This window comes from Neomonachus schauinslandi, chromosome 3, assembly GCF_002201575.2.
Source record: "Neomonachus schauinslandi chromosome 3, ASM220157v2, whole genome shotgun sequence".
Lineage (NCBI taxonomy): Eukaryota > Metazoa > Chordata > Mammalia > Carnivora > Phocidae > Neomonachus > Neomonachus schauinslandi.
This window is the reverse complement of record NC_058405.1, coordinates 174,010,637-174,031,316: the sequence shown is the minus strand read 5'-3', so window position 1 is coordinate 174,031,316 and position 20,680 is coordinate 174,010,637. Positions and strand designations below refer to the sequence as shown.

Below are 20,680 nucleotides of genomic sequence, written 5' to 3'. Positions count from 1 at the left end.
ATAGCTTTAGGCTCCTTGACCTGAGAGCCCTGCGATCCTGCCATACGGACTATGCAAGATTCTCCAGATGGCCCATCCTCCTTCCCTCTCCAAGTGTTGGCAAAGGTTCCCTCTGCCTTAACCGCCCCACATCCCCTCCTCGACTCCCCTTCATCTAAGTAACCGCTACCTGGGAGGCACTTTAGTGTGGGGGGAGAGGGCATGGAGTCATAAGACCTGGTGAGAATCTCACCTCTGAACCTTACTTAGAGTTCCCTCCTCTGTGAAATGGGATGTAATTAAAAAAGAAATTTTTTTTTGTATTTTGGGTTTAGGGAATGTGACATTTATCTCAGAAAAACTAAAACATTACACTGTAAAGTACTGGCACACCTCAGGTGTGGAAAAAACTGTTAATTTTCCCCTCCTTTCCTTTTAATGTTGATCAACAATACATATTAAGGTCAGAGTCAGATCCAAATAACGAAGTATTGGACACCTTCTAGATGCTACTTATACAACTAACATAATCTCTCATGATCTCAATGAAAGAGCTCAATGGGCTTTCAGCCCAAGCTCCCAAAAGAGAGAATGAGGCCAGGCACCCAAACTCAAATCAGATTAGCCCAGCTTACTACACCGAAAACCCACTGTGTCTCCAATTCCACATACTTTCCCACCTCCCTTGCGCCATTCCTCTGAGATTCCAGTCCTCACGTCAAGCAGTTCTGTCCCCACAACCTCAGATTCAACTCACCACCTGAAACTTGAAGAAACTTTCTGGGTCCCGCCCTCCACTGTGCCACTCCCCACTGGTGGGCAAAGAGTTTTAGTTAAAACTCACCAGGCGAGTCCCACAGCTTTCATGGGGTTCTTGCCCCTCTTTCTGGGAATGTATTCCAGCTCAGGGGATAGGGTCTCCGGTTCCTCCTTGCACTCTGGGGAACTGTGGCTTTGCAGTGCCCGGGTCCTGTTCTGTGAGGCCTTGTTAGCTGTGGCTCCTGAGAGAATCCCTGCAGATGGAAGGAAGGAAGGTCAGTAAGAGAGGATGAGAAGAAAGCCCAGGGGAAAAAGGGGAGAGACAGCAGTTTGGAGTAACAAGTGCCAGGGAGAATCCAAAGGGAAAATGGGAAAATTGCCATCGAGGTGGCACGTCTGGAAGCCACTTCCACGTCACTGCGGGCTCATCACCCTGGTGCCAGGAGAGCGAGCTTCGTTGTTCTTCATCTGCTCAGACGACAGAATGTGAAGGACTGCAGTGGGGCTCACATAAGTCGTATCAAGGAAATCCGAGGAAAGGTTTTCAAACTGCAGGATGTTAGCACTGGGAGCTTAAAGGTAGTCTACTCCATCCCCTTATTTTATAGAAGAGGAAACTGAAGCCCCGAGAGCCGAACTGCTTCGCCCAAGGTCAAACTGCTAATTATCCGGGGCTAGAACCCAAGCCTCCAGAAGCCCAGGGCTCTTTCCTCTGCACTGCGGTGAGTGTGAAACACCTGGAGCGCGGGAGTCTAAAAGGCTTCCTCGGAGCTCCCTCTCGCAGCATGACCCCACAGGTGTCGCGTAACTTGAGGGCAGGGGGATGGGCTGGGTGACCTCTAGAGAGTATCTTTGAGCCCCTTGACTCTTTATGATCCTGCAGAGGGGTGCAGGCAGGAATCGACAGCCATGACCTCCTGCTATCGCTGGTTGGGATGTATAAAAAAGGGGATCCCCTGCCGTCCTGCCCTCCCCGGGGTCCCTCTCCTTACCCCGGAGGACGCGGGCATTTCTCGCCCCCCGGCCCTTCAGCGCCGTAGCAGCTACCACCGCCGCCATGCTCAGATCCCACCCCCTCTTCACCGCGCTCCGCGCCGGGAATTGTAGTTTGCGTAAGGGGCCTCCCCCGCTCCTTCCGTCCTGCCTACAGACCAGAAACTACATCTCCCAGAAGTCTCCGAGGGGACCCTGGAGAACTACCCTTCCCAGGAGACCCCGGAGGCGCGCACGCTCGCTTGTTTCTCTCCTGTTGGAGGCGGAGTCAGGCCGGGCGGAGTTTGGGTTCTCCCCGCCACGCCCCGGCCCCTTCTCCCAACTCTGCCCTGTGACTGGTGGGTCGGCCAGTTAGCCCCCTTCGCCATTGGCCTAGCGGCCGTCGCTCTTCCTGCCGGGGAGTCGCCTACGCCTACTTCCTCCCGGGAGGAGGGGCTCGAGTTCCGCGTCGTCGCGCAGAGCTGACTCTGGGAGGCGTTTGGGCCCAGAGAAGTGGATCGGCCGCTTGCGCCGCATGGAGTCCGAATCCGAGAGCGGGGCCGCCGCTGACACCCCCCCACTGGAGACCCTGAGCTTCCATGGTGATGAGGAGATTATCGAGGTGGTAGAACTGGATCCTGGCCCGCCGGACCCGGGTGAGAACTGCCGCTCCTCGGGCCGTGGGACAGGAGGCGCTCACCCCTGGCCTCTGACCCTTGCTTCTCCCCACTCCCTTCCTCTCCCCACCGGTCATTCCTACCGACCTCTTTCGCCCTTCCCCCCTTCCCTGCCCCCACACTTAGTTCTCAGGACTGGCAGGGGTGGGGGTTCCCCTGACGCCTCCTCTGGCCCTTCCCCTCACACACCCCCTTCCCATCATCCCCTCGGTCCTCCCTTCCTACACCGTCTCTGGCCAACCCCGGGTCCTCAGACCTCTCCTGTCCTCCGTCCCCAGTGCCCCCTCCTCCCTGCCGCTTCTCCCCGCGCTTCACCCTCTCTGTCTGACCTCAGCCGACCCTCTTGCTACACCCCAGCGCCTCAGGCCTCCCCACCACTTCTCCCCTGCCCTTTTTCTTACTGTCTGCCGAGCCCCATCTCTTAACCCTCTCCCCAAAGCAGATGATCTGGCCCAGGAGATGGAAGATGTGGACTTTGAAGAAGAGGAAGAAGAGGAAGAGGGCAACGAGGAGGGCTGGGTTCTGGAACCCCAGGAAGGGGTGGTCGGCAGCATGGAGGGCCCAGACGATAGCGAAGTCACCTTTGCATTGCACTCAGGTAGGTCTCTGAGGAGATCCGTCATCAAGTCATTAACTCAGTGCACGTGGGCATCTGAACATCAGACACCTGCTGTGTAGGGAGCCTTCCGAGGGACATGGAGGTGGGAAAACAGAGGCTGGCCTTGCCCTGGAGGAGCTCGCAATGTGAAGGCCTGGGGGAGAGCTTGGCTCCCGGAGCCAGCTGAGACACCTGGCTTCAAATCCTCCCTTTGCTCCTTACAGATTTGTGATCTCTGTTAATCTCTCTGGGTGTTAGTTTCTTTTCAGAAAGTCGTCTTGTTGTAAACTAGAGGTAGTAGTACCTTTTTGAGCATGTTTTATATAATTCTCTCAAATGGTGGCCCTTAATAAGGTAAGTGACAGGGTGCTTTTCTCACTCTGTGCTCAGCCTGGTGGCAGTCCGTGCTGAGACCTGTAAGCCTGCACGTGTACCCTCCTCTTGTCTGTGCGTCTGTCTGGGGTGGTGAACGCAGCAGCCCTGGGGAAGGACTTGGAGCTTGGCAAGCACGGGGAGGAATTGCTCCAACAACTTGATGCTTGAAACTTAGAAGAACTTGGATGCACTCTTCTTTTCCGGGAGGAAAGACATGTTGCTTTGGGTGGAAGGGGGTGGGTTTCCTGAAGGTCCCGAAGGACAGAACCTGGGGTGGGAGCCCTGTCCGCTTACTCATGGCATATCTCTTTGGACAGCATCTGTGTTTTGTGTGAGCCTGGACCCCAAGACCAACACCTTGGCAGTGACAGGGGGTGAGGATGACAAAGCTTTCGTGTGGCGGCTCAGCGATGGGGAGCTGCTCTTTGAGTGTGCAGGTGAGGGAGTACGGTGAGGTCATGTTCCTTTGGAGGTCATAGGGGGCTAGCCTGCAATGGTTGTGCAGACAGCAGCCATTTACTGGTGCCCATTTGGGGCCAGTTCTATGCTGGACCCAAGGACCTCAGAATAACCTAGTCTGTCTTGGGCATGGGGAGGGAGCCAGTATTGGCCAAAGGAGTCTGGGGAAGGTCTGGGAGGAGGTAGCAGCAGCGTAGGATATTTAAAGAGAGGAGCCGGTATTTTGGGCAGAGGTGTGGAGTGGACAGAATGGGGAGGACATAGGCCTGGGCTAGGCATGGTGGAGTGGGAGGCGAGCATTACCATCCCTAGGGAGACCTCCTGGAGTGGCAGTGAGCAGGAGTCACCTGTTACGGTGGGACCCAGCCTTCTTCTCTTCCCAGCTGGTCCTTTCTGGGGGTCAGCCACCTGGGTCCTGTTCTCCTGATGTTCTCCTCTCTTTCTGTCTCCTTCCCTTTGCAGGTCATAAAGACTCTGTTACTTGTGCTGGTTTCAGCCACGACTCTACCCTCGTGGCCACAGGGGACATGAGTGGCCTGTTGAAAGTGTGGCAGGTGGACACCAAGGAGGAGGTGTGGTCCTTTGAAGCGGGAGATCTGGAGGTGAGAGCATCAGAGTGGTGTTCAGCTGCGCGGGGCCTTGGGGAGGAGCTGGGAGCTGGGGGGGTCCAGTCTCGCCTTTACTAGACCGAGCCCGCTCTAAGGCAGCGTGCTCTCCACGTGCAGCAAGAGTGTGGGGCTGTTTCCTGTCCCGTCCCTGCCACCCTCGGAAGCAAGGACAGCTTGGGTGGCGCTTATGGGACGGGCTCCTAGGGGGGACAGGCCTCCCTGCTGACCCTTGCCCTCTGCCCAGTGGATGGAGTGGCACCCTCGGGCACCTGTCCTCCTGGCGGGCACGGCTGACGGCAACACCTGGATGTGGAAGGTCCCAAATGGTGACTGCAAGACCTTCCAAGGCCCCAGCTGCCCAGCTACCTGTGGCCGAGTCCTCCCTGACGGTGAGGGCCGCTGCCCTGTCTGTCTTTCCCGGGGCGCAGAGAGCTTGGCTCCAGGTTCACGCGCCTTCCCGGGCTCCCTCCTGGGCCTTAGCCGGCCGGCTTTGAGCTCTGCTGTCCGGAACACAGACCCAGGCCCCAGAGCCAACCGCTTCCCCTTTCCTGCCCTGACTGGCTGCTAGTCCCTAGTCCGTTCCCTTACTTCCTGGTCTCCCCCTTCCCCCCCATTCCCTTGCCGGGTGTGCCTGTGAGTGCTGTCTGTCTTTCTCTTCGTCCGTGCCTGCGGCCCTTCAGGGAAGAGAGCCGTGGTCGGCTATGAAGATGGCACCATCCGGATCTGGGACCTGAAGCAGGGAAGCCCGATCCACGTACTAAAAGGTCTCCAGGGCAGGGCCAGGGTTCACCGGGTGTCTGTGCAGAAGGCCTGGGGCAGGCGTCGGGGGCCGCGAGGAAGCCTGACTTAGCTGTGTGCTCCGTCCTAGGGACCGAGGGTCACCAGGGCCCTCTGACCTGTGTCGCCGCCAACCAGGACGGCAGCCTGATCCTCACCGGCTCCGTGGACTGCCAGGCCAAGCTGGTCAGCGCCACTGCTGGCAAGGTGAGGGCGACCTGGAGCCTCTGCTGCCCGTGTTGTGTGTCCCCCCCACCGAGGGCTCTCTCGGCTCCTCTCCTGGCCCCTCGTCGCCTTCCCTCCTTCTCATCAGCCCTCCTCCCATCCTCGGTTTCTCTCCCACGGCTTCTAGGTGGTGGGGGTTTTCAGACCCGAGACCGTGGCCTCCCAGCCCAACGTGGGAGAAGGGGAGGAGAGCGAGTCCAACTCCGTGGAGTCTTTGGGCTTCTGCAGCGTGTGAGTGTGAGAAGGGCCTCGGCCTGGAAAGGAGAAAGCTGGGGAGGACGGGGTTTGGCGAGGGGTGCCTGGGCCGGGGAGCCAGGGAGGAGCGTAGGGTGCGTGAGTGCACATCCCTCCATGAGCCTTAGTGGTGCTCTCCTCTGCCCAGGATGCCTCTGGCAGCTGTTGGCTACTTGGATGGGACCTTGGCCATCTATGACCTGTCTACGCAGACCCTCAGGCACCAGTGTCAGCACCAGGTACGGGCAGCCTGGAGCTCCGGCGTGGCACTCTGTGGCCCTCCCCACCTCCCCGCTGCTCTCCCCGCCCAAGTCAGGGCAGGCGCCTCCCGCTCTCCCAGCCCTGACATCCGCTCTGCCCGCTCTGTCCCGTGGCCTCCCGGTGCAGTCAGGCATCGTGCAGCTGCTGTGGGAGGCGGGCACCGCCGTGGTTTACACTTGCAGCCTGGACGGCATCGTGCGCCTCTGGGATGCTCGCACCGGCCGCTTGCTCACGGACTACCGGGGCCACACGGCCGAGATCCTGGACTTTGCCCTCAGCAAGTACGTGAGTTGGGCAAGGGCTGGAGTCTCTGTGTATTTGGAGGGTGGGAATGGCACCTGGGGGGCCGCAGGGTCCTTGGGGTGTGGGAGGGGCTTCCTAAGGGAAGCTGGGGTCCAAGGCCTGGTGTGTGAGCCCGAAGGGCGGGGAGGCCTGAGGGTGACCTGCGTGGGCTCTCACATCTCCGTTCCGGGGCTAAGGGCCTGGGACCGTCTCCCCCATGCTGTGGGCTCTTCTCTGATCCCCTTACTGGTTGCTGGCGTCCAGTGTGTTCACTCGACGTGGACACGTCAGCCTGGTGCCAGGCACCAGGGATCTAGGATTGAGGATGCCCTGGAGGAGGCCACCTGAGGGTCCCTGGGTAATGGGCTTGGGGCCGGGCGCCACGTCCCTCAGTCCCATCGACCTGCGCTTTCTGTCCACAGAGATGCCTCCCTGGTGGTGACAACGTCAGGAGACCACAAAGCAAAAGTATTTTGTGTCCAGAGACCTGACCGCTAATGGCTGCAGTCTCTGCTTTGGTGTTGAGGGGTGAAGGGAGAACCCCACCAGCAGAGGCGGTAGGGTATGGGGGAAGAGGAGGGGGGGCCTCGGACTACTTTCCAACCCCTTCAAACTGACTTGCTCCCTCTTGTCCCTTCTCTTAAGAGACCCACCCCTTGGGTCCCCCCCCCTCACCTAGACGTGCGGGTCCCTCGGGGGGGGGTTGGGGGGGTGGTCAGGCCTCTTTCTCTTTCACCTTCATTTGCTGGTGTGAGCCCCCGGGGGTGTGTGTTTGTTTGTGGGGAGTAGGTCTTTGAGGTTCCCGTTCTTTCCCTTCCCAAGTCTCGGGGGGGTGGAAAGGAGGAAGAGTTATTAGTTACAGATTTTAAAAATGTAAATAAAATATACTTCCCAGAGACGGTGTGCGTGTGGATTTTGTGGCGTCTGGACATGAGGAACCAGTGAGGGACACGTCGGGGTGAGGCTCCCTGCAAAGTCTGCTAGGCTTTGAGATTCCTCAGCCCACCGTCCGGGGCGGTGGCTCGTGCTCCCCGACCGTTGATTCTGAGGGAGTCAGATCTGTGGCTGCGTGTCCGGCTTTGGTTTCTTTGCGCTGCTGTCCCCCGCCCCCACCGCTCTCTCGGAGCTGCGGAGATAACCGTGAGCAGGGCCGGAGGAGTTTATTTGGTCAGGGTGGGGTCACGTAAGGGCAGGGCCTCTGGTCTAGGGTGGTCTAGGGGCTTGGGGACGAGAGGAGACTGGCTCGGTGGCCGAGATGGACAGATGCTTCGAGTAGGGGCCAGCAGAGGCCCTTGCCCCGGTTCGGGTCAGGGTCCACGCTGCTTGCGCTGCTGGTGTGGAGGGCTGGGCCCAGGCCGGGGGGCTCTCCTCCGCAGCACGCGCAGGCACCTCCGGGCGGCCGCCCTCCAGGGGCCCGTGTAGCGCTGCTCGCCCAGCCCCATGGCCACGGGCACGGCCGCCGCGCTGGCACTGCCCAGCGACATGAGGGACAACAGAGTTCCGGGCCCCAGCAGCAGGCGCTGCTCGAAGGCCAGGACCGACAGGAGCAGGGTGACCACGTAGGGACCCCAGCACAGCCCGAAGAGCAGCGTGGCCCCAGCCTGCGCCCTCGCCTGCCTCCAGGTGAGTGCCCGCGCCAGGGCCGAGGGCGCGCCGCGGCTCACCGCCCGCTCCAGCCGGCGGATGTCGCTCAGCTGGCGGCGGGCGGCGGCCAGCACGCGGGCGGACAGAAGGGCAGCGGCCCCCACGGCGGGCAGCAGGAGCCCGTAGACTTCGAGGTAGAGGTAGGGCACTGGGAAGACGGTCTGGGAGCTGCAGCCGGTGCCGGGGTCCCAGCGGTTCCACCCCAGCGCCGGCAGGCTGGCAAAGAGCAGCGGGCCCGCCCAGGTGAGGAGCAGGGCCAGGCGCGGGCGCCTGCGGGGCCGGAGGGGCCACAGCACGGCCACGTAGCGCTCGCCGTGCACCAGCAGGAGGTTGGCGAGCAGGGAGAGGAAGGAGAAGTTGGGCGCCAAGTAGAGGAAGAGGCAGGGCCAGTAGCCCCGGCGGCTCTGGCTCCAGAGGCCGGGCAGCGTGGGCAGCGCCAGCCCCGTGAGCAGCCCGGCCAGCAGCAGGCTCAGGAAGAAGCAGCCGGCGGGCGTGTGGCGCAGCTGCCGGTCCCGGGCGATGCCCAAGGCCAGGAGCAGGTTGGCGGCGACGATGAGGCTGGCCAGGGTCAGGGAGAGCCCCCAGGCCCCCGCGGGGACGGGGCTGGGCGCCTCCGTGGTGCCATTGGGTGTCATCTTGGGCCCGGGGCCGGGGGGCGCCTGGAGCAGCAGTCGGCGGGCCTGCGTGAGAGACGGGCGGCCCAGTGATGCAGACGGTGCCCGCCGGCGGGCCGCGGGCCTTACATGTTTAGCGGGCACGCTTTTTTTTTTCAATTAAGTGCCAGTTACGATTTACATAAAAGTCCGTATTTTGGGCTTCCCACCTCCCGCAGCAAGTCTGTCCCGCGGCTGGAGCTGTGGGGTGCCTGTGTTCACCCAACTCCCCAGGCCCTACCCTGCTGGCGGGCCATTGCCATTCCCTGTCCGAGCCCCTCCGGGCCGCCGCGTTTGATGCCTGCGTTTGGACCGAAGGGCGGACCCACCCAGCCCCAAAGCCCCAGAGCATTTTGTCCACCCCTGCCTCCACAAGGCAAGGCCTCTAAAACTGGCCAGAAGGGAGGACAGGGTCTGGCTGGTGTGAGTGGTTTCTGGCCAGCCATCAGTTGAGAGCCTCCTTCAGGTCGGGCTGGGGCCAGTGCAGGGTGGGGGTGCTACGATGAAGGAGGGGTCTCTGTCCTCAGGTGCTCCCAGCCTGCTTGGCACCAGAGCATTAGGAGAGGGGAGGCTGCTAAGGATTGGGGGGGCGGGTGGGGGCGACAGGCAGAGGCGAAGGCAGGGCTGGCCGAACACCTGAGTTAGCGACAGGCCGGGGCCACGGGTGGCAGCAGCAAGCAGGGAGCCCCGTCCCCTGAGCACCTCCCTCCCCCGCACAGCCGGTTACAGCTCAGTGAGCAGCCTCCGGGTAGGACTTCCAGCCCATAAACTTGACTCATCCGCACCACATTAGCAACAGGGCCCTTCCTGGGAACTGGAGGAAGAGAGGAGTCACTGGGGAGGAGGATGCCGGCAGCAAGGACGGGCCCCACACCAGAAGCTGAGCCCAGAAGTGGCGGGGGGGAGCCTGAGGGCAGGGCCTGGCCGTTCTGTGGCTGATCTGGCCCCGCCCTTCCCTTTCTTGGTTCCGTGTCCTCAGCCCCCTCCGGCGCCCTGGCCCCAGGGCCACACGGTGGGGAAGAGGAGAGTCTCGGCCCTGGGGAAACTCTTGCTGCTGCTGTCAGCAGGGAGCAGCTGCTGTTGCTAGGGTTAAAGTCAAGAAGGAAAGGATTCCCACCTGCCCCCAGCCCCAGCTCACCGGATCCGAGGGCACCACCGCCACCCCGAGCTCAGGACCCTTCTCTTCCCAGCTGCCCACCCCCGCAAGGCCGGCCAAGCCACACCAAGCTACTGCCCCTCTCCCCTCTCCTCAGCCCATTTCCTCTTCCTCATCCTCCCTCACCCCTCACCCCAAGCCCTCTACCCAGGACATCCTTCCCCCTCTATCAGGCCCTTCAGTTTCTGTTCCCTTCGTCCCTGTGCCACCTTCATTAAACCCCATGAGACCTCAGGGTCCGTGACTTCAAACCTGGACTCTGGAGTCCGGAGCTGGAGCTCCCAGCACTGCCCTGGAGTGAGTCCCCACCCCTCCTCCCCCGGGGGCAGCATGAAAGGCAGGGCTGGCCCCAGGGCCACCTTCCCAGAGCTGGGCTGGCCCCGCGAGCTGCACGCCCTGGAGGCTCAGGTGGCTTGGGCGGGCTGCACTGGCCTCTTCAGCACCCGGGGCTGAGGTCTCCCGGTGAGGCTGGGTGCGGGGTGGATGGGGGCAGGTGAAGGGGGAGGAGGGCGTAGCTACTCACATGGCTGTTGGGGGCAGGTGTTGCTGGCCCAGCCTGGGCTTTCCCCTCAGTGTCAGGGTGTTGCCATAGGCAGGCCTGCAGGGCTTCTGGCGCTGTCTGGTGTCCCGGCCGGTGAGGACATGGTGCCTCCACTCCGTGGGGACCGCAGGGCCCCGGGCTCTCGGCTGCCCAGGCTCTGCCCCTGCCCTGGGTTCTGGAGGGATGGAGCTGGGGTGGGTGGGGCTCAGCCTGGCCCCACCTCTGGGGGGGTGGGGCCTGGCACACACTGGGCCGCAGGGGCGGGGAGGCCTTCCCATCTTGGTCCAGTGCCCTTGCCCTGTGCTGTACCCGCATGCCCCCTCTCCAGCCACCAGCTATAGCTTGCCACCAAGGTGGCAGATCCCCTACCTCAGGTCACCCAACTTGGAGCCCTGTCACCTGCTGCTTGCCTAGCTAATGGGAGAAATGCAGTCCACTCAATGAATAATCAGGGTTTCGTCTCCCCCTCTCCACTTCCTGTCCCAGCGAATACATTTACATTTGATGGGTCTTAAACCCCTGGAGTGGCCAGCCGGCTGACAGCACACCCAGCTCCATAATTCTGAAGAGCAGTGTCTGATGGTGCCAGGGCTGGGGGTGTTTGCAGCTTGAGGATCTTCCCATCCTATTACCTGATGGGCCTTTCAGCTTATAAAGCCAACCTTACCTTCTAGAACTTGGGGTCATTCTACACTTTTCTCAACTGCCTTGAGTCAAGTTCTGGGCAATGAGGTAAAAATGGCTCTGGGGGTGTGGCACTGGGCAAGCTAACTTCTGGGCTTGTTTTCCTACCTGTAAAAGGGGAACAAGTAAAACTACCACTCTGGGCTGTTGGGGGAATATCATGGAGTAACATCTGTGACTGCATATATCCCAATGTCTGACACTTAATGGGAGGCCTCCATGGTGAATAAGAGGCGTGAGCCCAGAAAGCCTGGGCTTGAATCTTAGAATCTTGGCTGGGATCCTTTTTTTTTAGCTGTGTGAACTTGGGCAAATTACTGAAGTTCTTTTGCCTTCGTTTCCTCATCTGTAGAATGGGGCTTATATCGCGCTCACCTAGGGCGAGACTAACTGAGCTAATACGTGATGAAGACTTAAATGAGCACTAGGCACACAGGCACTCAATGAAAGGCAGCTGTTAACATTTTTAGGATTTCTGCCCTCTGCATGTTGCTTCCCTCCAGCCACCTGTCCCCGCTAAGAAAACTCCGTAGAGAAAGGCAGACAAAGAGCTCATGAAAAGCAAGAGGGGATGGCACTTCTGCCCCACAGACAGCAAGGAGAGCAGGTACAGGAGAGGAAGGGCAAGTGCAAGGCTAGGGAGCCAAGAGGTGTGATGCTCCCATTTTCACTGGTATCAAGTGAGGCCTTGGGGTGCTAGAAAGAAGGCTGAAGTGGGAGGGAGCAGGTTGAAATTGCAGCAAGAAAGCCGGAGATGAGACAGGACGGAAGACCTCCCTGCTCAAGAGCACAGGTCGATGGAGTGAGGGGACCTCTGCGCCCTCAGCGGGGAAGGGCAGGGAGAGAGAGCCGGGCTGAAGGCTGGCGGCCCGAGGGGTCTAGCTCTGCCCATCCTGCACAGTGGTCAGGGGGCCCGGGGAGGCAGGACTTCTGTTGGGACAAAAAGTGGGAAGAGGAAAGCATCCAGCCTCAAAACCCTCCTCAAGCGAGCTGGCGGCCAGAGGACGCGGGCTTCCAGCAGCCGGCCCTCAGGCCCACGCTATCTGGTCGGGCAGAAGTCAGAGGCTCTGGGAGAGTTCAGACTGGGGCCTGGACACAAGTGGGTGTGGGGCCCCTCAGAAGTTGGGCTGCCAGGAATAAACAGACCTCCTTCTGTTCCCAGCCCTGGCCTCCTCGGGATCCAGGATGTCTGTGTTTCTTCTTCGCTGCTTTGTCTAAACAATGTCTGTGGGATGACGTCCGAAGGGGGCGGCTTAGGCGGCAGGGGCTGGGAAGCCTGGGTCCTGTCTCCTCCTCACTGGACCATGTGGGCCTTCTCTGCTCCCCCATCCATCTCTGGCACTGGCTCATCCCCGGCCTTCTAGACCCTTGGCCCACAGGAGGGCTCTGGTGCAGTTTCCAGACCCTCCATTCCAGCTGCAGGCCAGTCGCCGTGGTCCCCGTTCTCCTCTCCTCAGGCACAGCCTCTATGCTATGGCGGGGCCCAACCCTGCCAGGGAATCCTCCTGGGCCTCCTTCGTCCACTCCATTCTCTTGGATACTGGCAGCTCTTTGCTGACCGTGGGGGCCCAGGGCCGGGTGGGTGTGCTATGCAGGGGCTGGGGCACTCGCTAACTGGATGAGTGCAGGCAAGGAGGCCCCGGGGCTTTCTGGACCCTGGCTGGCCTCCAGGAGCCGCTGTCAACACTCGTCACTCCCCGCAGGCAAGAGCAGACAAGCCCTTGGGAGCCTCTGGAGGGCCCTGGGCACAATCCTGGCCAGGACCTTGGCCTCAGGAAGCCCTGAGCCAGGTCTCTGGGCAGAAGAAACCCTTGTCCTTCCTGTTAGGGTTAAGCCAGACTCTCCACGGCCCCCTCCGGGCCACTGCAGTGTTTCAGCAATCCCTGAAGGGGGCAGCATTGCTTGAACTCAAAAGAGCCCCCAGAGCAGACCCAGGTTTGGGTCTTTGGCCTCAGGAGCTGTTGGGACGAGGGTTTTCACTTCCAGTGGGACCACAGGGAATGGAAATGGCAACTGCTAAGTATGGGCTGCCCAGGACAGGGCTGACGCAGCAGCGGGTACTTCCTTTTCCAGGTCTGCCACCCACCGGAAGCGGGTGACAAGGGGCCACTCCTCCCCAGTGCACAGGTTTGTTGGGATGGGCACTGAGCCCCAAACTAAAGAGCCCATTTCCATGGAGTCCAGGTGACTGAATGACCTATATAGCTTTCAGATTTCTTGATGGTGACCCACAGTAAAAAAGGGTGTTTTATAATCTAATCAAGATGTGTGTACATGAACACACACACTCCAAAATCAATACTTACCCTTGAGAAATGTGACGTACTCTGATCTATACTATCCCATTGAAAAGACAAAAGAAAAAAAAGCTGGGGCGCCTGGGTGGCTCAGTCGGTTAAGCATTTGCCTTTAGCTCAGGTCATGATCGCATGGTCCTGGGATCGAGTCCACATCAGGGTCCCTGCTCAGAGGGGAGTCTGCTTCTCCCCCTCCCCCCACTTGCACTCACTCGTTCTCTCAAATAAAAAAAAAAAAAAAAAAAAGGCCAGTAATGAAGTTACACACGTGACAGACACACAGAAATACACACCTGCCCCGCCTGCCCCCCACGCAGACATGCACGCACGCACGAGTCAGGCCAGACTGTGCCCACGACACAGTCCTGGCCAAGATACTGCACTACCGTCATTCGAGATGCTACCACTGGGGGGAGCTGGGTGAAGGGCACACAGAATTTCTGTAGTATTTCTTACGACAGCATATGAACCTACAGTGATCTCACAAGTTTAGGAAACAAAAATGTCAGGACAGTTCACGATTCATAAATGGGTCTCAAACCAGTCTGAAACCCACTGCACTAGATGGAGACAAATTAAAAGGGAAAGCAAGAAGCTAAAAACGGTCAGGATGGTCCTCAGACCATTTCAGGTGCTCATAAAACTCTCCCGTAATTCTTTACCAAATTTTCTGAACGGTTTTATTTTTGGGATCAGTGTCCTGCTAGCTGGGGGACAGCATACATTGCTAGGCTCGGTACTATTAGGGGAGCATCTCCCCAAAGGGAATTCTGTGGAAGGCCAGTCTTTTGGGCTACTGTATGAGAAGAGAAAGGGTGGCCAGTTACTCTAACGTCTGCATTGGGTCCACACCCTAACACCCATCACTGTCCTGCAGAACACAGGCCACGAAATGCATTTTGGGAAGTGCTGTGCATTATTCATGATGAAAGAATAAGCCAGAAAACACATCACGTGACTGTCACGGTCCTGGAAGCTTCTTGCCACAGACAGAGTAATAAGTAAGCTTTATAGGAAGCACGTTCACGTTTATTCAGAACTGCCAACTAAACTCACTAGCCAGCCATCCTCTCCTCAAAGGGGTGGTGGTGGGGGGGGTTGTCGAGGGACTCCTGATCTAAGGCTTCCCAGATTTGGGTCTGTAGGTTCAAGGGCAGCACCATGTATACCCTTCCTCCCTCTTCCCCCCTTTAGTCTAGAAACCCAGCAAATTCTCATGTAAGATAGAAAGATTTTCTTTATTAATGACCCCAACCGTATTTCTTTAGATACAGGAGTTTTGAACTCAAATACTTAGGAGAAAACAAGTTAAGATTGCATTATCCTGCAACTCATTACCAGTAACATATTGCAAAGCGCAACAGCTTGGAAAAGAGGGAGGAAGGCAAGGGAGTGAGGGAGGGAAGGTAAAGAAAAGGAATTAAGTTGATCAAGTGGAATTTTTTTTTTTTTTTAATTCTTGAGAACTATGAAGTCCTTGCAAGCACAGCTCGTTTCTGCAGATTATTTTCCAAACGTGTACAAAATGGAACCAAAACGGAGAATCCCTTAAGAACCTGAAGAGGTGCAACATGAAAAGCTACGATTATCCAGTAGCAAGCGTTCCAGCCTTCAGCTGCCAGCCGCCTCCTCTTCCTGTTCCCGAGAGTTAGCGGGATGAGAACGTCTTCCCCCTTCAAGAGCAGAGAGAAGTGTGAAGGCCGGTTTCTGGCTCCCCTGTCCTGCCCCCCGCCCCCGGGATGGGATCTCAGAGACACCAGACACAGGTGCGAACGTTCCTCAGAAGATGCGGGAACTCTAGGCCCGGAATAAGGCCCAGCTCCCACAGAGAGTTGATCAGCTCTTTCTTCCTGCTGAATACTTACTTCGGGGAGACCAGGGAGCACCTGTGCCACACCCACAAGGACGGTCGATGTACCAAGTTAGACAGGACAATCCCTTGCCCACAATGTCTGGATGGCCTAGACCTACTTGAATTTCAAACTGGGCTCGACCCTCTTCTGGGTTGAGAGCTCAGGCTCCCCTTACACAGCTTGTACCTTTTCAGCCTCGCACACAGCAGTTCCTTCTATTTTTCACCATGGGAGCAGGATGCTCAAAACTTCCAAGTACAAGAACTTTGTGTTGCCACGCAGTGACCACACTCCGGGTTACAGAACACTCGCCTGACTTTAGGCTCCTGAGTCCTGGCCTTCTGTCCCACCCAGGATTTCTCCGGAAGGGCCAGCTTTGGGAACAGGCTGGTTCCCAAAAACAGAGCTCATTTGGTAAAGCAGCCTGGAAGCCAGGGCTAGGAACTATGAGAAATTGGGGCAAAGAAAGGGGGGCTAAATCTTCCTGTCCTGAATGTCTCAGCCACCCCAAACTGAAACCGTATTTTTTCAACCCCACCCCTCCATGCAAAGCTGGCGAGCGTTCGAGAGCACCAAGCCAGGCCTGCCATCCTATTCCATGCAGCCCCTCCATTTCCGCTGTCTGGGCTGTGTGTGCGTGTGTGTGTCCTGGCTTCTCTACTCATCCTTAGTAACGTGATCTGGTTTTCAGCTTGGATGTGGTTGTTTGCCTCCGCCTCCTCCTTTCTGGGGCCCATCTCTGCTAAAGGGAGGTCACAGGACAGAAAAAGGCAAAGCTGCTCTTTTTAGCTCCCAGGAAGGTTTACGGACAATTTGTTGATTTCAAGGATCTGTCCTTCCCCAGTTACGACCGCACCCATGTCGCAGCATCCCAGGACCACCTGCCGGCAGGCTAACAGGGCAGGGCAGAGGCCCTGTGGGGAGACACTGGGCAGTGGCTGCCTCGGTGGGCTCTTCTGGACAGACGAGAAGTTCCAGGGCTGCAGCGGACACAGGCAGCCCCATGACAGAGTATTTACGAAGCCAGCCTTCCCATTTGGTGTAGGACAGGCTGGCCAGGTCAGGCTTCCTTCTGCTATGCCTGGCTGCCTGTTCACCTCCGAGCCAGTCTCTCCACTGGCCCTGAAAATGGCACAGCATTGGTCACCTCCCGCTCTAAAGTCACCACAGCGGTGCCCTGTGAGAAGGGCAGTCCTGTGGAAAGCAAGAGGGGCAGGGGAACTTGTAAACCCCAGGAGGGAGGCCAGGTTTTAGAAGAGGCGCAAAGAGCATGTGTGTCCCAGGACATACGCCCTCCCCACCCTGTGTCAGTTTTGCCCACTTTAGGCCTTGCCACAAAGCTGCAGAGCAGAAGGTGTGATGCTGCCATTTTGTCACCATGGCACCTGGACACCCCTCTGGAAGCAGAGGATCCAACTATAGACTGAACCCCACTCCCCAGGCTCTGGGCAGGAGGTATAGAGTTACTACTGAGAGAAGTCTTTGGTACCAATTTCATGAGATGGGCAGCCTCTAAAGCCTTCGCCTAAGAAGTCAGGAGTGACTTAAAGTGCTTTTATAACCATCAGAGGTTTCTGAGCTTGAAAACCCTTGGCTCCGGTACCAGGAGTCAGGCACCGCTCTCATCCTGTCAGGTGGCAGCAGAACCTAGCTTGGCAGGAGAGGCCTCCCATGCCAGGGGAGGGAACCCGGAGCCCTGTGCACACCATACCTGCCGAAGGTCCCCCCCGAGAGCAGGAGGCGTTGGCAAATACCCTGGCTGTGAGGGATGTGCAGAAGCTTAGTTCACCTCACGACTTGAGTTCAATGGGCACAAAAGCTGGCAGATAAGCACTTATTCCTTATCTTGAGAACAGGATCACCTCAATTTCACAGAGGGGGAACCAAAAAACCCTGACATTTTGCCTAAAGACCTAAATCCCTATCTAGGCTCTAAACCATGCTGGCCTCTCCTGCATGGAGCCACACACTGGAGCCCCCCAGTTCAACAATTCCATCCCTGAGAAAGACAACGTCATCTCCATGCAAAACTGCCGAGAAGCAGACCAGGGGATAAAAACACTTAAGGGGTGGCTCCAGGCCTGTTCACTCAACTAAATGTCCATAAGCAAATCTCTCCCTTTCTCCAGGAAGATCTTGAGGACTGACCTAACTCAGGCCCAAAGAGAACACAGTGTAATTCAGTAAAAAGGTCCCGTTGTGTTTTCCCTAGCTGACATTCCCCTAGCTCACAAAGATGTGGAAACAAGTGAATCCAGCCCGGCCCACTCAGGAATGAAAACCTGTCCATCTTGCTTTTAGTCAGTCAGGTGGCTATAGGCCCGACCCTGCCTGCCTCTCACATGTAGCTGCTGCCCAGACACCTGGAGGGCCAGGTCATCAACATCCACTATTTCCCTCTTGGTGAAATCAGGAAAGGAAGGTGGTCCTGCTTCTGAGACCGCCCTACTCACGTGATTGTTTTCATTTCTTTTTTCTCGGCATCTGGACGTGCACGGTTCAGCACCTTGAGGAAGTCAGATGTTTTTGCCCGCATACGTGTGTGAATATAGGCCTGGGAGCAAACACAATGGGTACTGAAGCAGTCATGTTCTAGAAAAACAGCTTTGCTTTCAGTAGAAGTTATCAGGAAGGTCTGGGAACATATGCCCTGGGACTGACACAGGGCCTTATGCAGGCAAGCAGGAGGGCAACTTTCTGGAGATACATCTGCATCTCTCTACTATGGGGAGGGGTAGTGGGGAGAGATGGAAGAAAGGCCATGGTATCTTAAAAGTCTCTAGAACCATTACAGTTCATAGCAACAGCCTGGACTACAGCAATGACTTTTTTTTTTTTTAAAGTAAATTCTACCCCCAGTGGTGGTGCTCGAACTCACGACCTCAGGATCGAGAGTCGCACGCTCTACCGACTCAGCCAGCCAGGTGCAGCCCACACAGAAATGACTTTTTGTGTTATTAACTCTGGTGGAGAGAATAACCCGGAGCATAGGAGCTGAGCTGCCGTGGGCCCTTCTCACCTTAGAGCACTTGATGTGGTAGTGCAGATAGTCCCGGAAAGTGTGGATCAGGTTGATGGTGTTGTCTCGAGCGCTGGCATTGGTGTGGCGAGGGAACAGCACTGCCGGCAGGGACACAAACAAGACATCAGGGTGTAACATCAAGGCTGAAGGGCGGGAAGATCAGAGCCTACAGTCAGCCCTGATCTCTCCCTGCCTGAGGACAATGCACTTGTTTCATTCTGCCTAGGCTTTGTCAAAGTGTTCTCCTTCACAAGGAAGGGATGAGTACTGTAACAGGGCAGGTACCAGGGAGTGCAGATGGAGGAGATCATGGCAGAACACCAGGTCTGGGCTCTAGCCTGTGGCTGTGCGTTCTGCCATCTATGCCCCGCCTGCCCCACGCCTACCAGCCTCTGCCTCTACGGCACAGCAGTCTCCTGAGAAGGTGGTACCGCTGGCTGGGGGCGCGGGGGGCCTTTGGAGAAAACACCGTATAGACATCAGCATTAGGAAACAGAAGCCTGCCTATCTTCCATCCATGGTGCTTGAGCCTTCAGAGGCACTTGGTTCTGTGGTCTTGTGGTGAAAACGAGAGACTCTAAGCTCCCAGGACCTCAACTCTTCTCATGAGGACAGGGAGCAGGAGCTGCTTTGGCTGAGGGATGAGAAAAGCCCCTCCCCTGGTGCCATGCACTGAAGCCCCCTGTAGCCACTCCGCCGTCTTCACCCCTTCCTTCAGCTTTCTGGAACCCTCTCCATCTCCTGTACCTACTCTACTCAGTGGTCTCAGCAGCAGTAAAATCCTCCAAGCGGGACGTTTGCTAACATGAAAAGGAATACCTCAAAAGAAAGGGTGGGACCTCTGTGTCAATTTGCCGAGAAGAAACGAACAGCAGGACAAGAGCTAACTATGTGGCATAGCGACTGTACCGTTTCTGCAGCATAACGAGAAAGGCTGCCAATTAAACCGCATGGCGTGCACTGTAAGCTGCGCCCCAGCCTCAAGGACAGTCAAGTGAAAGAAAACGTGTAGCTTAGAGGTCACGGAACATGGTAAGTCAGTGGGCTCATCACCAATAAACAGGTACACCTTCAGTACTGAGGTGACTTAAATTTCAGAAAAGGCAACATTTTAGTGGCATTGGGTGCAATGTGTGAATGAGCTGTTATTCCCAACTGTTAGCTATAATCAGAAGCCAAGCTCACTCGTCTGGAGTAACCATAAGAAGGGAAGACTTGAACTTCTTCAGTGGAGTAAGTGAATCATGGCCAGAGCTCTGGCTTAGTAAGCAAAAAACCAAGAAATGTCAAATGCAAGAGAACTGCCTCCCACCCAGCTGCTTAGTGATGTTCATGTGGTCCCGACTCTTAACACTTGACATCAGGGGCTCTATTTTTTCCCCCAGGATTTAAGAAAAACAGGGAAAAAAGAAAATGATTATGGCACACCCTCCTACAGTCAGAGCACGGGCATATGAGAACGATCTGGTACGCCTGCTTTTGCCCCTTTCCCATTTTAACAAAGGTCTGTGCCGTTTCAGGCACCCTGCAGGGGAAGCCACCAGAGGTGCACGACCTGGCATATCCCCCCAGCCTGCTCACCGAAGGTAATGTAGCCAATGTTGTCGCCCACGGCAGCGTCGGTGTCTTTCAGCTCCAGAGGAGGTTCCCTGTGGCTAAAGAGGACCTGTGGGGCTGTGTGGCTGGCTCTGCGGCCTTCTTTGAACTCCTGCACAAAGCAACCAGAAGAGAGCGTGACGTGAGATGAATGGCAACTTCCACTACAAGGCTGGCCCTACGGGGTGTGACTTCTGTAGCACCCCAGACTGGCAGAGGGCTAAGAAGAAACACCTGACATGAAGCAGGACAAGTGCCGGCTGCTACTGATGCGATCCGGATGCAAAAAGATTTCCCCAAAAGATTTATTTACTTAAGAGCTCGTGCATGAGAAAGAGAGAGAGAGAGAGAGACAGGAGTGGCAGAGGGAGAAGCAGACTCCCCGGTGAGCAGGAAGCCCGATGCAATGCGGGGGCTCCATCCCAGGACCTGGGATCATGACCTAAGCCAAAGGCAGACGCTTAACCCACTGAGCCACCCAGGCGCCCCTGACGAGAGCATTCTTAATCCTGTTCCCTTTCTCTTGTTTGGGAATGACAGAGGCAATTAAAGTTCATCTGACACTAAACAGACAACGAACTGCAAAGCATTAGAACCAGGTTACATTTAGGATTAAGGACTACTGCTGATTGTTTCTTTTGATTTCATGTGAAGAGCCTGTATTTATCAGGAAATCTTGACAATCTCAGGGTGCATGGAACCTAGGCTCTAGCATGCTTAAGACTCAAGATAAAATCTTAACTCCTTTCATCTTTGCCCGAAAGCCCCTTATGAGCTGGCCCATTTCTCACCCCTCCCACCCCCATCCCTGCTTCTTCCCCTTTCTTGAAAACCAGGCTTTCTCAGGGCTCTGGACCTTTGCACAAGTCCTGTTTCATGGAGGTATCTTAGACCGTTACTGTTTAGAATCCACCAATCAGAACTTTAGACTAAATGTAAGCCCTTCTCAGGGGCAGAAGACAACGGAGTTAAAGAAGCTGAGTTGTTTTAGGGTTCGCTGAGAGGAGGAGGCTGTGTGACATGAGAAG

General features: G+C 57.0%; 4 protein-coding genes across 8 annotated transcripts in view; 1 reads left to right on the top strand and 3 right to left on the bottom strand.

Moving 5' to 3' along the window:
- The window catches only part of PNKD (PNKD metallo-beta-lactamase domain containing), a 59,431-nt gene extending 57,554 nt beyond the window's left edge, over positions 1–1,877 (bottom strand). The window contains exons 1-2 of one of the 2 annotated variants that reach the window (XM_021703325.1): positions 1,731–1,877; positions 824–992 (exon numbers count right to left, since the gene is read on the bottom strand). In XM_021703325.1, coding sequence (XP_021559000.1) covers positions 824–992; positions 1,731–1,797 — 236 coding nt within the window. In that variant the 5' untranslated portion in view covers positions 1,798–1,877. The remainder of the gene's footprint in view (positions 1–823; positions 993–1,730) is intronic. The other variant, XM_044913755.1, reaches the window with a different exon arrangement.
- A 290-nt stretch (positions 1,878–2,167) lies between these two features.
- Positions 2,168–7,104, top strand: LOC110592382 (angio associated migratory cell protein). 3 transcript variants are annotated; one of them, XM_021703347.1, is made up of 11 exons: positions 2,168–2,366; positions 2,827–2,985; positions 3,678–3,797; positions 4,282–4,421; positions 4,672–4,816; positions 5,108–5,191; positions 5,296–5,411; positions 5,557–5,660; positions 5,812–5,902; positions 6,051–6,205; positions 6,629–7,104. In XM_021703347.1, exons 1-11 carry the CDS (start codon positions 2,246–2,248, stop codon positions 6,702–6,704), a joined length of 1,311 nt encoding a protein of 436 aa, XP_021559022.1. In that variant the 5' UTR covers positions 2,168–2,245; the 3' UTR covers positions 6,705–7,104. The 3 variants fall into 3 exon arrangements, with proteins under 3 accessions (XP_021559022.1, XP_021559024.1, XP_021559025.1); XM_021703349.2 differs by having other exon boundaries at positions 2,830–2,985; positions 6,629–7,098; XM_021703350.1 differs by having other exon boundaries at positions 6,051–6,209; positions 6,629–7,098.
- Positions 7,105–7,419: 315 nt separating this feature from the next.
- Positions 7,420–10,341, bottom strand: GPBAR1 (G protein-coupled bile acid receptor 1). Its single transcript, XM_021702981.1, is given in 3 exon segments — positions 7,420–7,552; positions 7,554–8,530; positions 10,183–10,341. Coding segments are annotated over 2 exon segments (1,065 nt in total). The 5' UTR covers positions 8,486–8,530; positions 10,183–10,341.
- A 4,271-nt stretch (positions 10,342–14,612) lies between these two features.
- ARPC2 (actin related protein 2/3 complex subunit 2) overlaps positions 14,613–20,680 on the bottom strand; it is a 29,348-nt gene continuing 23,280 nt past the window's right edge. For both annotated transcript variants that reach the window (XM_021702759.1, XM_021702760.1), the window contains exons 8-11: positions 19,638–19,764; positions 18,054–18,154; positions 17,488–17,588; positions 14,613–14,854 (exon numbers count right to left, since the gene is read on the bottom strand). In XM_021702759.1, the coding sequence (XP_021558434.1) occupies positions 14,830–14,854; positions 17,488–17,588; positions 18,054–18,154; positions 19,638–19,764 (354 nt within the window). In that variant the 3' untranslated portion in view covers positions 14,613–14,829. The remainder of the gene's footprint in view (positions 14,855–17,487; positions 17,589–18,053; positions 18,155–19,637; positions 19,765–20,680) is intronic.

Bases quoted from the DNA above. Each gene is read 5' to 3' on its own strand.
- LOC110592382 (XM_021703347.1), top strand. From the start codon at position 2,246: ATGGAGTCCGAATCCGAGAGCGGGGCCGCCGCTGACACCCCCCCACTG. The intron at 3,798-4,281 runs GTGAGGGAGTAC...TTCCCTTTGCAG, and splicing joins GCTGCTCTTTGAGTGTGCAG to GTCATAAAGACTCTGTTACT. The intron at 4,817-5,107 runs GTGAGGGCCGCT...GCGGCCCTTCAG, and splicing joins TGGCCGAGTCCTCCCTGACG to GGAAGAGAGCCGTGGTCGGC.